Here is a 16,283-nt window from a genome sequence, read left to right as displayed (position 1 = left end):
TTCTATGAGAAATGTATTCCCAAGGTCCCTTAAAAAGCTATTTTGAAATAACAAATTATGATTTCAATATAACCAATATAATACAAGTTGTAAGTCAAACACTAATTTGTATAAAATGTTTTCTTAATCAAATGAACAGGAAACTAGCTCACTAAAGAAAATGTACAGTAACAATGTTGGTGTCAGCATTTGTGGCATTAAGAGAAGATATAGCGACTAGAAGACCTGAATGAAATGAAGAAAGAAGACATTGAATGATTGTCATATGATGGTCTTCAATTTGATGTAATAATTAAATTATATTAACCTAGTTATGAGATAGTATGTCAATTCTTATGGCTTATTACATGTAGTAACTAAGTAAATACAAGTGATATAACGAGGAAGAAGAATATTACTGATTACTGTGATTATGATATTGTACTTATTACAGAATGTATTAACTACTGTTAGACAATAATGAGAAAAGTATATACGATTAATGTTTAGAGTTGCTAGTAGAAATGAATAGAGTATATATGTATATTAAAGTTCAATTTATTTATGAGGATAGTTAAAGAGAAATGGAGTAAAAGTAGTAGTCTGTTACTCAGCTAAAGACTGACTAAAAAGTAGAATATCAGAGAAAGTCTTGTAAACATTGCCCAATGTATAAGTGGAAAAGTGGAAACAAAGGTTTGGTGATGAAATTTTCATTGAGGATAAAAATTTGTGAAGGAAAGAGGAATGAAGTATTTGTGGCTTTCTGGGCATTTCAAATACTTCAAGTATAGAGCAAATAGATGCAGTAAGAAGTGTGATATATATACATGCACAAAAGCATAAACAATTATATAACAAAGATTGACTAAGAAGAAAAATATATTGAGAAATTTTCTGTTCATGCTAACTACAAATAATGCTATCAAGCTCATTAAAAGGATTACTAAAGCATCATTAGACAGATATGAAATAAGACTTATCTGAAGACTGGCACCACCACAGCAGTGAAAAAGCTACAGTGAATGTTTCCATTATCTTGCACAAAGTTGCCAAAAAAGGGAATAAGCTGGAACTTTGATGTAGTATCTATTTCAAAACTGTGTGTGTATGGATAAAAGTAAGAAGGCTGTTGATTTAGTGACTTTATCTGCAACCAATGACCAAATGGTTTTGTTCCCAGTTTTGAGAACTGTGAAACAATCAAGGAAAACAACCAATTAAGTATCAGACTTATCTAGAATATCATAAGAATACCAGAAAGAGTTTGTACAAAAAGTCATTTCAAGTTCGAAAGTTATTTGTCATCAAATCACCAAGAAGTTGCAGTCATCACCAATAGTCTCCAAGGCTGGTGGAAAAATCATAACTACCCTTGTTATGAATTTGCCCATAGTTTCTCACCTAAGCTCTCTGAAAGTAACTTATTACCTTTTTTCCCAGCATCAAATAACATAGCTAAAATATAGTTGAGTTAACATAGTGTAATGATTTAATAATGTTATAAAAAACGTATTTAAAGAGCATTTGTTATACTGAAAGAGTTTTGTTAGCTAATTCAAAGTATTCCACCAAATTGATTGTAACAAAGAATATTCTGATAAACATATTAAAAGTATTTTATTGTGAAAATCTTAGTCTCAAAGTCAAACTGTTTACTCTATTTATAAATTTCCTCCAGTTAGTGCTTATACATTCACTCACCACTGTATTCCTCAATTTAATAAAATAATTTGTGAATGGCAGTAATACAATAAACTTATAATAAAGATATATATAAGGTTAAAATGGAAATATATCCTTTCCGGTACGACAAAGGAAACATTACTACAGAATAATATAGGATGATTAAGAGAGTTAAATTTTTTTCTTCAGTTTGCAAAAAGATTGTAAAAATATTATAGGTCTGGAGAGCAAGTGTGTGTGTGTGCGTGCATGCATATTATATATATATATATATAGAGAGAGAGAGAGAGAGAGAAAGAAATATGATAAATGTATATGAATTTAATATTTGCCCTGAAGTTGTGAAGAAAAATTTTGGCTTGGATATTTTCCAAGGGTACTAAAACTGCTTAAAGACTGCATTACTAAACCTTCTCAGTAAAACTTAAGGGTCTTTGTGTAGTTTACAGTGCCAAAAAATTAAAGCTAGCTAACATCTCAGACCATTTAAATATTTAAACATTCTACAGGGTGGCCCATAAGTCCCTACTCATATATATATCTTATGTATCCAGTGTATCTGTGTGCTGTCCCTCATTCTTGCTTCATAATATTATGCACAATATGCTCTCCAAGTGTAAATGGGCTTACATCAGCCATTTTTCTCTTAAAAAAAGAAAAATTTATAATACATGCATAATTGAATATAACATAATAACATATGGATAGGTAGGGGCTTACAGGTCACCCTGTAGCATTCCCCTCATATCTTCTTAACTTATAAAACATGCATATGGCATACATTATTTCATTGTTTATTTTTTATTCATTACACAAAGAGTAAATATATATATATACCTTCACAGCAATATCTGCAATGTAAATTTCATCTAAATGCTTAACACTAGTTAGTTACAGAGCACCTTGTTTAATCAGTCTTTGGCTTGTTAATGCTAAAAACTCTGACAAGCTAGGTAGGTCTACCACTAGCTCTGTTTATCTGTGGCACATGTATCAGTGTTAAAAAATTAAGTTTCAACAATTAAGGAAGTATCTTGTAATATTTTCTTACATGGTGGGTAAAGAATGCTTTACCACAAGGTGTCCTTTTAGATGCAAGTTTAATTTAATCAAAACATTTATATAATACAGTAACGCCTGTCTAAGGGATATTTGCAAAGAGCCGAGTAAACGAAGAAGGTCACAAATGCTAGTATGTATCGTGTGATGCAAATATACTACTATTTCATTCACCATAGCTCTTAGTGTCATATTGGTTTCTGGTTTGTTGTTAATATCATATGTATAATGATAATGTATAAATAGAAACAATAAATTTATAGTTCCTGGAGGTAGAACCATAGGGCGCCACATATAGGGGGAAGGTCACATAACATTACTATTACACAACTGTACGTAACATTCGTAAGACCTATAGTGTTAATACTACTCACCATAGGGCGCCACTATCTTCAAGCCACAGAATGGCGTAAAACAATTCGATACCAGAGGGTTTGATACTATAGGACAGTGGTGCACAAACTTTTTTAGTCAGGGGCCACAAAAAAGTGAAGATTAAAATCGTCCCACAGTTGTTTCACACAAGATGGACATCACATTTAAGAACATATAAATAACGATTACATTAGAGTTTGCACATTATTCTAAGAAATGTTATGATACGTCAACTGTCACAAAGTCAATGTGATGGATGGTTCTGCGTGTCATCTACGAGCTTAGAAATGTCCGGCTTGATGTTTGACGTTGAAAGACACAAGACTTCTTCCAGATGATCATCAGTCAGCTAATTGCGAGTGTTGTTTTTGTTCAGTTTCATATACGAGAAAGACTGTTTGCAGCAGTACGTGCTGCCAAACATGTTGTCTTTCAGATTAGCAAATGTATCAGGCAACGTTTTGTAAAAGTCAAGCACATTGTTTTCTCGGTAAATAGCACGCAGTTCATCAGATGCCTAGAGATCAGTAAGTTCGAGCTGATATTCTGCTGACAAGTCATCCACTGACACACTGAACGGATCAGCAAAAAGTTTCATCAACAATCAGCATTGGTCAAAGTCATGAAACCATGAGATGAAGAATTGAATCAAGGTATCTAGCTTCCCAACATAAACTTGTGTGTCAATATCCTGATTCTTCTGTAGCTGTGACTGAAAAGTGGGAAAGTGCACACAGTTGCCTGATGCTGCTTGCTGCCAGAGCAACTGCAACTTTGTCCTGAAAGCTGAGATGTGATTTGCAAGCTGACAACAAGCTGATTTTTGCCTTGCAACTTCAAATTCAGATCATTCAAGTGTTGTGTCATGTCGACCAGGAAGGTCAAATCAGCTTTCCATGCTGGAACAGTCATGGAAATCATTTCTGTGTCTTTGTTCTTGCTTCTGAGAAATTCTATCACCTCATCAATCAACTCCCAAAATCTTCTGAGCATATTCCCTCGACTCAGCCAGCGTTCTTCACAGTGATACACAAGGTCATCATAGTCTGAATCAATTTCTTCAAGAAGACTTCGAAACTGACAGTGATTGAGCCCTCGTGATTTGATGAAATTAATGGTTTTCGTCACTAATGCCATCGGTGCCTGAAAACCAAGTTCTTTACTGCACAGGTTCTATTGGTGAATAATACATTGCAACTTCACCAACTGTTTGTTCTGCTTTCCTCGATGCTTCATCAACAGTGGCTGCTTTATTTGTAAGCTGTTTTGTCACGTCTGATGAGAGGTGTGAAATTCTTCGTTGAACTGTCATACAATTCAAAACCACCGTCTGTAGCTTGTGAACTGCTTTCGGACACAACTTTTCCGATGCAGTAATCATACATTGCTTGACAAAATCACCATCAGTGAACGGTCGGCCAGATTTCGCTATCATCAACGAAAAATCGTAAGTGACCTCACATGCTGCACGTAAATCTGCTGACTGCTTTGAGAAAACGTTCTGCTAGTGATTCAGCGACCGCCGCAGAGATTCAATGCGAGCTGTTCGTTCATCACCGACAACGTTGTGGAAATCTTTATGCTTCGACTCATAATGACGCTTTGCTTTATATTGGATACCTTGCCACTGCTACTGTCGAATGACAGAGTAGACAAATCACGTTCTTCTGTTGTTGAACAAAACAATATTGCGCAATCCAATCATCATGAAACTGCCGGTTTTCTCGTCAACTTTTCTTTTACGATGAGCTGCCATTTTTGTTACGAAATAATATCAAAATAGGGCTGGTAAGTAAATCTCGAAGAACAATTGGAACGCGTGAGATTTCATAATTTCGGAAATATTACGTCATTGCGACAATGATTAAATGCCTATGCATTAACGAGATTTGCTCATTAAATTTTCTTTATTGCTCGACACAAATATAAATCCATCCAGTATCTAATCTAATGCATATTCTTCTATAGTGCTTAATCTTCGCGCAGGCGCCAACTCTGAGCGCGCGAACTCTCTATGTTTGACTTTCCCGTTGGACATCGCGGGCCGGACTTTGTGTACCACTACTATAGAAGAATAGTGTTGCTTAGGCCTGACTATGTTTCTACATTAAGTGTGATTTGGTTTGGATTTCACACAAAGTTACAAGAGGGCTATCTGCGCTAGCCATCCCTAATTTAGCAGGGTAAGACTAGAGGAAAGGCTGCTAGTCATCACCACCCACCGCAAAGTCTTGGGCTACTCTTTTACCAATGAATCGTGGGATTGACTGTAACATTCCATAGCTTCCACGATTGAAAGGACGAGCACGTTTGGTGTGACGGGGATTTGAAACCGAGACCCTCAGATTACGAGTCGAGTGCCTTAATTACCTGGCCATGCCGAGCCACGAAGTATGATATCAGATGTTACTATAGGTGGATGATGTTACTAGTCAGATTGCACACAGATTTCAACTTGTTTTTATATTTATATTTAATTGCATACGTTTCACAAAGGTAGACTGTTTTACAGCCTATTTTGGTTGTAATGTATATTCTTCAATTATAGACATTGTAGAGTAAATATGATGGATTTATAAAATGTGAAAGTCACTATCAGTGTTCTGTGTCGTTATACATCAGACGAAATGATTTCCAGAAAGCGTTTGATAAGGCGCTTCACAGAATAGTTGTTACAAAAAATTAAATCTGTGGGTGTGGAAGAAACGTGTTATTAAATTGGGCACAAAATTCACTGTAGAGTAAAAAGCAGAAAGTACTAATAAATGGAGTTAGATCTAACTAGATCACAATTACAAGCAGTGCTGAGACTTCTGATATTTGTGATTTATATTAATGATAACTATAGAATGATCCATAAACTTTTGGAGTTTCTAGGTAACATTAAAATTGTTGGGGTGTATAACTGTATCAAAGATGCTGTATACTTACAAAGAGATTTAGATTATTTTATGCATTGGGCCAATACATGACAGGTGATGTTTAACTTTTCAAGATGTTAGGTGATGCATGTAGGTTTTTCACAATTAAAATTATTGTTACAATTTAAATGGGAATACATTAAATACTGTGTTTGAAGAAGATTCTGGTGTTGTGATTGAAAAATTATTATCATTATATCACTGTACAGGTTACTTGTAAGGCCTCATTTAGAGTACTGTGTAAAGTGTTGAACATTGAATTGTTGGAGAAGGTTCAGAGAAAAGCCACTAGGATAACATCTACGATGGTGGGGTTGTTCTATGAGGAGAGACTAAAATATCTAAACTTGTCTCTGGAAAGGAGAAAGGCCAGAGGGGATTTCAATGATGTATTCAAGATTGTTAAAAATATTGATAATATATATATCTATCAAACTTTTGGTTTTTAGCATTGAAACGATAGGACAAGGGGCATAAATTCAAATTTTGGCAGCATAGGATTTGTCTGCAGTTTAGACTGTATTACTTTTTCAAACAGGGTGGTTGGCCTTTAGAATAAGTTGCACTAACTTCAAGAGTGGTGGGAAGTGTAAAACTTAAATGAATTCAAGAAAAGATTGGATGGATATATGCGTAGTAAGGGGTGGTTATAGTTGAGAGCAAGAAGGCACATCCTTGATGGGCAAATAAGCCTCTTTTTGTCCATTTTAAAATTCATGGCATTTGTGAAATTAGTTCTCGTTTTCATTACATGACAGAGAACTGATTGTTTATCAAGTAGTGGTTATATAACGTATACAATTAAATACAAAAAATAAGTTGACATCTGTAAGCAATTTGATTTTATAAAACATATTTAATTCATCTAGTAACACCATTCACTTATATTAGCAGGTCCTCTGCTGGTATCACATTCCATGTAAAAACTGGTGTCATCCAATTAATAGAATTGTAGTTAGAGTCAACTTTGTATCATTAAGTAAAAAATCAATTTGATCATAGAATACCTTAACATATTTGACAAAAACACAAGTTAACTAAATTAATTCAGAATACACAAACCAGAAATTAAGTGGCAGGAAAGAATAAAGATAATTGTAGTTTATGGAACAACTACCTCCAAACGCAAAGTAAAGATACAACCAAAGAATTTGTTACAAAAGCAGGAACTATGCACAAACCACATCATATCAGATCTTTCAAAAAGTTCACAACCTTTAAATTTTTTTTTGCCATTTTATATTTAAGGTGATGAGCTACATCATCAAAAACAAGTCCAAGGCTTCATGTTTCATTTTTATGCATGTGGCATGTATTTTTTGATATACATTGCACAATATATATTGTTCTCTAAATTTGTAGAAGGTTCTTAAGAGTACGAATCAACATACTTGTCTTATGAAAATGCTAGAATGTTCGAACATTGTTGAACGTTCTAGAAACTCATCTTAAATTATGTAAACAAACGTGCCAAGAAACAGCATTATTATTATTAGTCAGCTGAACTCAATGTGCTACAGGCCACGGAAGCTGTAATTCCAATTAAAGCTTATTAATCGGAAAACTACATAATTGACTAGAAACATTTATAGATTTTGAGTATTACAAACAGTTCAACTTCAGTGAATTACTTCTGATCTTATTATTTCTACGAGACCATTAAATATCTTCCTCCATAAGAATTGAGCTTGTAACTGGTGTGAGGCCAACCAAGCTAGCTAGCTTAATCAAGATGTGATAATACCAACTCAGAATTAACTTACTCATCGATAAAATATTCAGTTCTAGACCAGATATAAGACTCAGTATTATCTGCAAGTGTGTAAAACTGTTGTATATAAACCATCATTTGTAATAACTATTATTAATAACTGTTATTATAAATTGTATTGTTGTTTATGTGCTAAAATATATTTGTTTTAATAAAGAAAATTGTGTATATCAATCTTGCTAGCAAATATAATAAACTGAATACTCATTAACATGTAATTAACTTCTAAATTCATATTCATATTTCTGGCTGTTTGAAATTTTAACATGCAGTAGTATACCCAACAATAAATCAAAGATCTGTCAGAGAAAAAGTATAACATGTAAAACAACTTTTGCCTAGATATTGCATGTAAGAAATGACACTTCTTGGAAGCATTTACACCTTGTAAATTCCTAGTAAATAATGAAACCTTACACTCAATAAAAATACTTCTTCTCTCAACAACTCAGCCTCTTATCAACCCTAGATGTGCTCAGTGACGGTGAATTATGCATTTCAAATTATCCTAGTTCATTGTCTTAATCTTAATGTTTAATTATTACATTTAAACACATTTCACAAGTATATCCAAGAATATGAATTTATTTCTTCTGCATATAAAATTATTTTGCTAAATAAAAACACATATAATAAGCTAACTATATTTTCAACAAAACTCTAAACAATAATTGAAACAAATTTTAGCAAAACATCAGCTTGTGTTTCATTTGCAATAATAAAATTGAAATACTAATACAAAATTAAATATCCAAAATATTTTTTATAACTCACCCAAATTCAGATACTTTTTGTCTAAAATGTGCTTCTGTATTTGTTCCTTGCATTGTTGTTGTTTTGAAGATATAACTCAAATACATACGTTTCAATTAAAAAAGCATAAAATGTTTTTAAAGGCACCGAATTATTATTATTGTTTGAGTACTTAAATAACATTCACTTAAATATGTTGTGTCAAACTTGAATTTTGTCATGTATCATGCAACTTAATTTTAAATTGAAAATTGATTTGAGGATATTATGAAAATCAGAACTGTATTTCTTTTTCTGCAAAAGAACTACTAACAAAGCAAGATATCTGTATACAGAAAGTGATAATACATCGCCTTTAAAATTCAAAACCTAATATAAAATATAAATGAGTCAACAGTGATTAATATCTATATAATTTCACAATAACAATTCTATATATACTAGAATTTAAAAAAAATTAAAGAAAATAGCTTAATATTTAAAATTGTAAAGTACACAACATGCATCATTTAAGCAGCTGCTCACTTTGATTTGAAAATAATGTTATAATGGCAGCTCCATGATTTATGAGTTCTAACTAAACTATTTTGTTAAAAGTTATTTAGTAAAAGTACATATGTCAAAAGTTAGGTATCGTGACCAAACATTTTATTTTTATATCACCAGTTAAAATAGATAAAATCTATAAGTCCTTACTACAAAGTTAACTAGTTTCTAGTATGCACTCAAGAACTAGAAAACATTACAGGAACTAATTATGAAACTACCCTATTTTATCATCTGTTACAATATTAGATAGTTTACAATTTGATCACAAATGAGAACCTACATTTAGACATTCTAAACATGTACAAAAACTATTCTAATTTAACAGGTATGGCAACTGATTACTACTTAGTTAATGTGAACTTAGACTGACCACATAATGATAAACAAGACTTAGGACAAAACCAGACTTGTATCTTTCTGATTATGTTTCAGTAATCAGTATACGAAATCATAAAAGATCCTTAGATGACAGAAACAATACACAATTTTTAGCATTCCTACTATAGGACAAAAGGTATAACAATCCCAGTATCAGAAAACCATCAGTTCAAAAAAGTAGCAAAATGTTGCAAATATTAAACAGAGAATAACGCTCACAATCAATGTGATAGCTTTACAAAATATTATCAGTGTACCATGCCAAAGAATTAATCAAAAACTCTACCAAATATTAATACTAAACAATGATAAAAATTAATATGGTAATGTTATGCAGAAAAACAAAATATACATAAGAGCCTCTAATGGATTAAGAAGATAACTTTGTTAAGGGAATAAAATAAAAATATTTCTCTGAATTAACATTATAACAGAAATTAAGATTGTAATAGAAAAATCAAACAGTTAAAACCTATGAAGGATTAAGGAAATATGCCAAAATTAACATCATAATATTAAACAGTTTGTTGTACAAACACTTTTAAAAAAGCTTGTCAATAAAACATCATGATGATTAAAATAAAAATACTGAAAAATATTATTAAAACCACTACAACTTTATATTTTATCTACTCTATCACTATACAAAGCTGGTCAATTTAACTGACCTCATAACCACCAAAAACATTAGCTAAATAAACATAAGTTACTCTTTTCTTTTTCTAGAATGACTTCAAGTCATAACATAAAACTACATTTGTTAATTCTAAATAGCTTTAAGCTCATACAACTGTATATCTATTTATACTTAAAATTCATTGTTTTATTGCTCTTTTACCCATATCTAACCACTATTTGTGCAATTATAAGATGTGAATTACTTGATGAAAATGCAGCTCATGCTACAATGTCAAATTACATTATGTCAAACTACTCATAGTTGCTTACAAGCATGTCTTGTAAAAAGCTTTTGTTATTATTTATTTTAAATAATCTAACCTCAACTAACTTCAAAGGTTTCCTATATTTGGCATTTCAGTTTCTTTCATAACAATACATAAAGAACACAGAAGAAAAACAAGAAATAAAATAATTACATGGGCCTCCTTGTTTTTTGCAGTCAACTGATTATAACACTTAACCCTATTTTTTATAATAATGGTTGTACTAAACAATTTTTATTTAATAAATTATGTATTAAAGAACACAGAAAAATAACATGCAAAATCAGATAATTTCTCATCACTAACATAATTTTTCTGGGTTTCTAACTATGCAACAAGAGCCATTACAAATTCATCCTAGCTACTGACTATGTTTCCAGTAGGAATAAAGCTTGAACTGAAAGTAAAACTTCTGAAAGGAATGATGTGACAGGTGGGCATGGCAAGAGAAATCTAATTTTCTATTTGATGACTTTTTGACCAAATAAGACCAAATGCTATGAAAGTTATAGTTTGTTTGAGCAATGGTAAGACTATAATGAGTAATTTATGTCAAATTTTGTACTTCTTGGAAGGGTGGTAAATAAATTAGAGAAGAGAGGATGCCTAGAGAGAACATATCACAATTCTCAAACTAGGGGTATTTGAGAATTTTTTTCAAATATTGTCTTTTAAAATTAAGAACTTAAAACTTATATGCTATTAAAATATGGATTATTAGCTACATTTTTATGCTAAGTTAGTGGTGTATCATTAAAAAGTAATTTAATTAAATTTGAAGTAACTCACTAAAACCTCCAGGTGTGCAGGAAAAAATGCTGTTTAGAGAGGGTGAATGATATGATTGTGCATACAGTGAAAATAATTGTAGAGAGGAAATTAGATCTATGTCACTGCAAGTGCACTCAAAGACATTAAAGTGTCACAACACTTGTGATACTACCATACAAATGATGGAAAAAGCCATGATTCTGCAGACTGAGGATCAAACACAGAAAAATTTCTATTGGAAGGGGCATTGATAACAGAGAAAGTGATTATATGACCATTATAACATGAAGATCCATTAACCTGAAGGGAAAGTAGGGCAGCCAAGGAAACCTTTTTTCTTGTCAAAAAGGACTGGTTCAATAAATTCAAGAAGAGATACATCCTGTATAATGGTAAGATGCATGATGAAGCAGCATCTACAGATCATGAGGTCACAAAGAAGTTTCCTCTGGAGGTGGCCGAATGCATCAATGAAAAGGGGTACAAACCAGAACAAGTCTTAAATGCTGATGAGACTGGTTTGTTCTGGAAGAAAATACCAAAGAGAAGATTTCTTTCTAAAGAAGAGAAACATACTCCAAGATTTAAAGATTTCAGATTATGAAAGAGAGATTGACCCTTCTTTATGTGGAAATGCATGAGGAGATTTTAAGGTAAAGATGATGTTTACCAAGCCCTGAGCCCCCATGTACTCAAGGGAAAGAACAAATATCAGTACATAAATCACTGAAAAAGTTTCTTGAACTGGTTCCACAATTATATTGTCCAAGAAGTGAAATGTTAACTGGCATCCAATAACCTTGCATTTAAGGTCACACTGATCCTAGATAATGTGCCACACCACCATGCAAGCCTTCAAGCTGCACATCCAAAATAGGAAGTGGTCTTCCTGCTTGCCAAGAACATATCAGTCCTGCAGCCATTTGACCATGGTATCACAGCAACCTTCAAAGCATACCTTTTGCTGCATCTTGAATGCTATGGAAAATGATCATATTTTAACAGTGAGCCAGTACTGAAAGGACTACATGATAGTAAATTTATTAACATATAGAAGGATCACTGGATAAAATAAAGCCTTCTATTCTCAACATACATTGGAAAAATTTGTGGTGAGGCAGTGAATGTTGTTTCCTGGTAGTGTTATATGAGGTAGACAAAATAGTGGAAATGGGTCATTGTGTTGGAAGGGATGCATTTGATGATCTTCAGGCAAAGAAGATAGTGGATCTTCTTCAGTTCCACAACACCAAGTTGAATAAAGAAGAGCTAAAGGAGCTGATTCAGTCAAGCATCAATGACAAAGAAAATGAGACAAAGTGATGGTGGTTTCAAAGCCACAGCTGACAACAAAGAGCCTGGATACAAGTTTCCAATTGGCTAAATAATTGAGAGACCTGTGTTTTGCTTGGGATTCAGTCATGGAGCACAGCTTGAAGTTCAAGAGAGAAACTGTAGATGCTTTGGTTCCATACAGGGAAGTATACAACTCTTTTAAGGTATAACACTTGTTTTTATAATAAAAACCCTTTTCCAACACTCACTTAAAAACTTACTAAACAAATATATGTAATGATAATTAACACAAGCTTCCAGTATCTTGTAAGATGCATATTTCCTAGATGGATATTACAGAGTTATCATGTGACCCTAGAACCTAACACCCTTATTTTCCATAGAGCTTTAGTATCTTTTTACATGATTCAAGTTATACAGTGTTTTCCAGGAACAAAACCATCATGTAAATGGAGGACTGATTTGATTAGTTTTAATTCCAATATTATACATATCTAATAATTATAAAAACTAATGTCCTAGAATTTCTAAATACAAAAATGAGATATGATATTGTTAGCTGCTTTAGGGAAAAATAATCATAAATATACAAAATATTTTGTACCTTAATCCTATTTAGAGGATTCTGAGCAAAGTTTCCTATTTAGTATTAAACTAGTTAGTAGATTTTCCAATATGACAAGCAATAACATTCTTACAGTAACAGTAATGTACATTTACACATGTTAATATGAATGTCAGGATCATTCATAAATAAAGCAAAAAAAAACATAAAAGTATTCTTATTACAATGACTAGTAGGGCTATTTTAATAAAAGTGATGTGCAGTTGTTTCTACTAATGCACATGTTTGTTAAAGTTACTTGTCACTAATGTATAGACGTTTTCTTGCAAATTGGTTTTGGGGGGTTACTTACAGGAAAGTTATTCCTGCTACAATGACTGTTAGAGGTAGGTGTATCTAATTGTTAGAGTTAACTTGCCACTAATGTTCAGACTATTTTTGTAACCATGAATGTTGGGTTTAATTACAGGTAAGTTACTCCTATAACAGTGACTGTTAAAGAGTACAAGTGACATGTAATACTCTTTCTTATTAAGGTCATTACAGTAACATAAGTGTTGTATGGAGTCATTCTTGCAACTGTTTGTTGTTAAAGTTATTTACAAAAGATGAAATGTTATCCCTGCTATCATAAGCATTACAAACACTTTCAAGTGATTATCAATTTTTTTTCTACTATCAAGTTTGTTATGGTTACTTCTTTAATAATGGTTGTTAAGTTATTTATAATTACTCCTACAACTATATTTATTAGGTTACTTAAAGAAGATCTTCAAATTTTGAATGATCAAAGGTTATGTAAAAACTCAAGAAAGAAATACATAAAAACAGTTAAGTGTTCCACTTTGAAATAAAGTATGATAGAAAGTAAAACAGATAAGTATGAGTGCTTGTTTACAAAAGAACCTGGAAGGACTGTGAAGAAGAAAAGATATTCTTCTACTAATTATTTTAACTAATACCTACAGTGTTATAAATGACATATTAAGCTGGTGTTTGATTAATTCTTTCATCTAGATTATTTGGTACTTCAATGTATATCACATTAATCTAAGGTAAATAACATACTGAATATATGCTGTAGCACAATGTACACTTACATACCTTAACTAATATAAAGGCAATGATTTATTATTATTTTTTATTCTCAACATAATCTCAATTTACTATTATGTATACCATAAAATATTAATCATAAGGTTGAAATTTGTTAAAAAAATTAATGAAATGCTTTACTCAAGAAGCTATTTTTTCTGAAACTGGTTGAGATATGGCCTTCAAGTGCATAGTGAAGAAAAACAGATGACAGATTTATAAAAGCTATAAAGTAGGCTGTAAATGAGATTATTTTAAACAAAAAGACTAACAGCTGTATGTGGAAATTGTATCCAGATGACGAAATGCTCAGTCACAGAACACTTGGTGATATAAGTTATAAGCAGATTAGCATTATATTTTTTTGCACAGATTAACAGAAAATGTCTGTAAAAATAATATATAATTTATATTATATAATATATAATACAAAACAGTGAAACTTATGAAACTTCAATAAGTTTTTTGTTGGTTTTTAAATTTCTACAATGTTCTAAGTTCAAAACTGAATACTGAGAAACCAAGTTCTTATCAATAAAACTTGGAAAAAGTGATGTCTGTCCACTGGGTTGCACTTAATTAAGCCAATTTTTTCTCACAGTCAGTTGTATGTAGATCTAACCAAGATGCAGCCATTCAAATGATTAAGGAAGTTTTGTAAACAAATTTTCCAATTTATATTGAACAGTTCTTAGTTTTAGAGTGTGGCTTGAGCTACTACAACTATATATTTTGTTGAATTTTGACACATTCTATTAGCAAAATAATATCACTTGGGGAAATGGATGTCTTTCCATACACTGCATATGAAGAAGATAAAGTAAATATGTAAAAAAACAAACAATCATACGTATAGATGTGACACGTACTAAAAGTTACTCTTATAGATGCATGTTAATTTCTATATGCATGTGTTGTTAAAATTTAACTAAAACATTTTCCTAAAGAAAAATTTTTAAATCATAATATCCACATAATTCTATAGAACCACAGAACCCAACAGATTTTTTAAAAGCCAATTTTCTGGGTACTGTTTATCATTATGTGCTTTTAAAAAATATGCTCTTTTTTATGTTTGAGCATGTTTTGTTTTTTAAGCTATTCAATTTTCTAAAATTGCATTCATTAACTAATGTTTAGTTACATTCTGAGAATTCTGTTAACAAGTACAAAAGCATGAATCATTTAATTCACACTTTTAAAGGAAGTATTTTACAAAGTCTTTTGGCTGTTAATAAGTGCATAAATAAGGTAAAAACTAATGAAAACGTTTGAAGGTGCAAAGAGCAATTTCTGTATCAATATAGCTGGAGTTAATTTTTAGCTTTGAAAGTATTTTTAGAAAAACATATCTTAGTTGTCAAATATTTAATTTTGTGTAGTTGCATAAGAATGTGGATTAAGAGAAATATCATAGTTATATATTTTTTGCCAAATTTTGAATTTTTTTACATAGGAATTACTCTTAAGTACATTACATGCACATCTTCAATAAAACTTAAACACTGGATTCTTTTTCTATCATATTTTGTGAAAGCTTGTCTTTTTCATCAGAACAATGGGTTTGTAACTGGGATTCATGCTGCTTTATCTCATTTTGCATAAGTTTGGTAATATAATGCAATGTTTTCTGTGTAGATTCCTTTTGAGTGTTCAGACAGCTTGGACTAAATTTTTCCCAAACTCCTATTTCTTCTGTCAGCTCTAGAGGTGTATCTGGGAAATAAAACAAAAATGGTACTGGAACATACTAACTGTATAATGAGGGGTTATATATAATAAATAACAAATTCCCATAGCACACCCATGTAAAGAATATTGAAACAGAAACAGAAGTTAATAAAATCAAATCACTATATGCGGAGATTTTAAATAAATTATCCATGGAAGTAGCTAGAGAAAGCAAAATAAAACCAAATAATCTCTACAGATTAGAAAGTTATAGATATGACTAAAGACTTATTTTTAGATGATTATAATATGTAATAAATGTATTTTTTTTTCTTACTAAATGCAGATAAATACTAAAATTCAAATACCTATGTTCACCTTATCTTTATGGCTACAGCTAAATAGATTAGTATTTCTGCTAGTCATTAAATCTTCATAATAGTAGCTAAATGGAATGATGTGTTTGGTAG

The 16,283-nt window shown here is 31.5% G+C and overlaps 1 protein-coding gene across 3 annotated transcripts in view; it reads right to left on the bottom strand.

Annotated features, from left to right (window-relative positions):
• Positions 1 to 6,856: 6,856 nt before the first annotated feature.
• LOC143258529 (monocarboxylate transporter 10-like) overlaps positions 6,857 to 16,283 on the bottom strand; it is a 77,653-nt gene continuing 68,226 nt past the window's right edge. For 2 of the 3 annotated variants that reach the window (XM_076517632.1, XM_076517633.1), the window contains one exon: positions 6,857 to 15,858. In XM_076517632.1, the coding sequence (XP_076373747.1) occupies positions 15,641 to 15,858 (218 nt within the window). In that variant the 3' untranslated portion in view covers positions 6,857 to 15,640. The remainder of the gene's footprint in view (positions 15,859 to 16,283) is intronic. The other variant, XR_013032340.1, reaches the window with a different exon arrangement.

The sequence above is a fragment of the Tachypleus tridentatus genome, chromosome 8 (genome assembly GCF_004210375.1).
Source record: "Tachypleus tridentatus isolate NWPU-2018 chromosome 8, ASM421037v1, whole genome shotgun sequence".
Lineage (NCBI taxonomy): Eukaryota > Metazoa > Arthropoda > Merostomata > Xiphosura > Limulidae > Tachypleus > Tachypleus tridentatus.
Note: the sequence above shows the minus strand (reverse complement) of the source record. Positions and strands in the feature narration are given on the sequence as shown.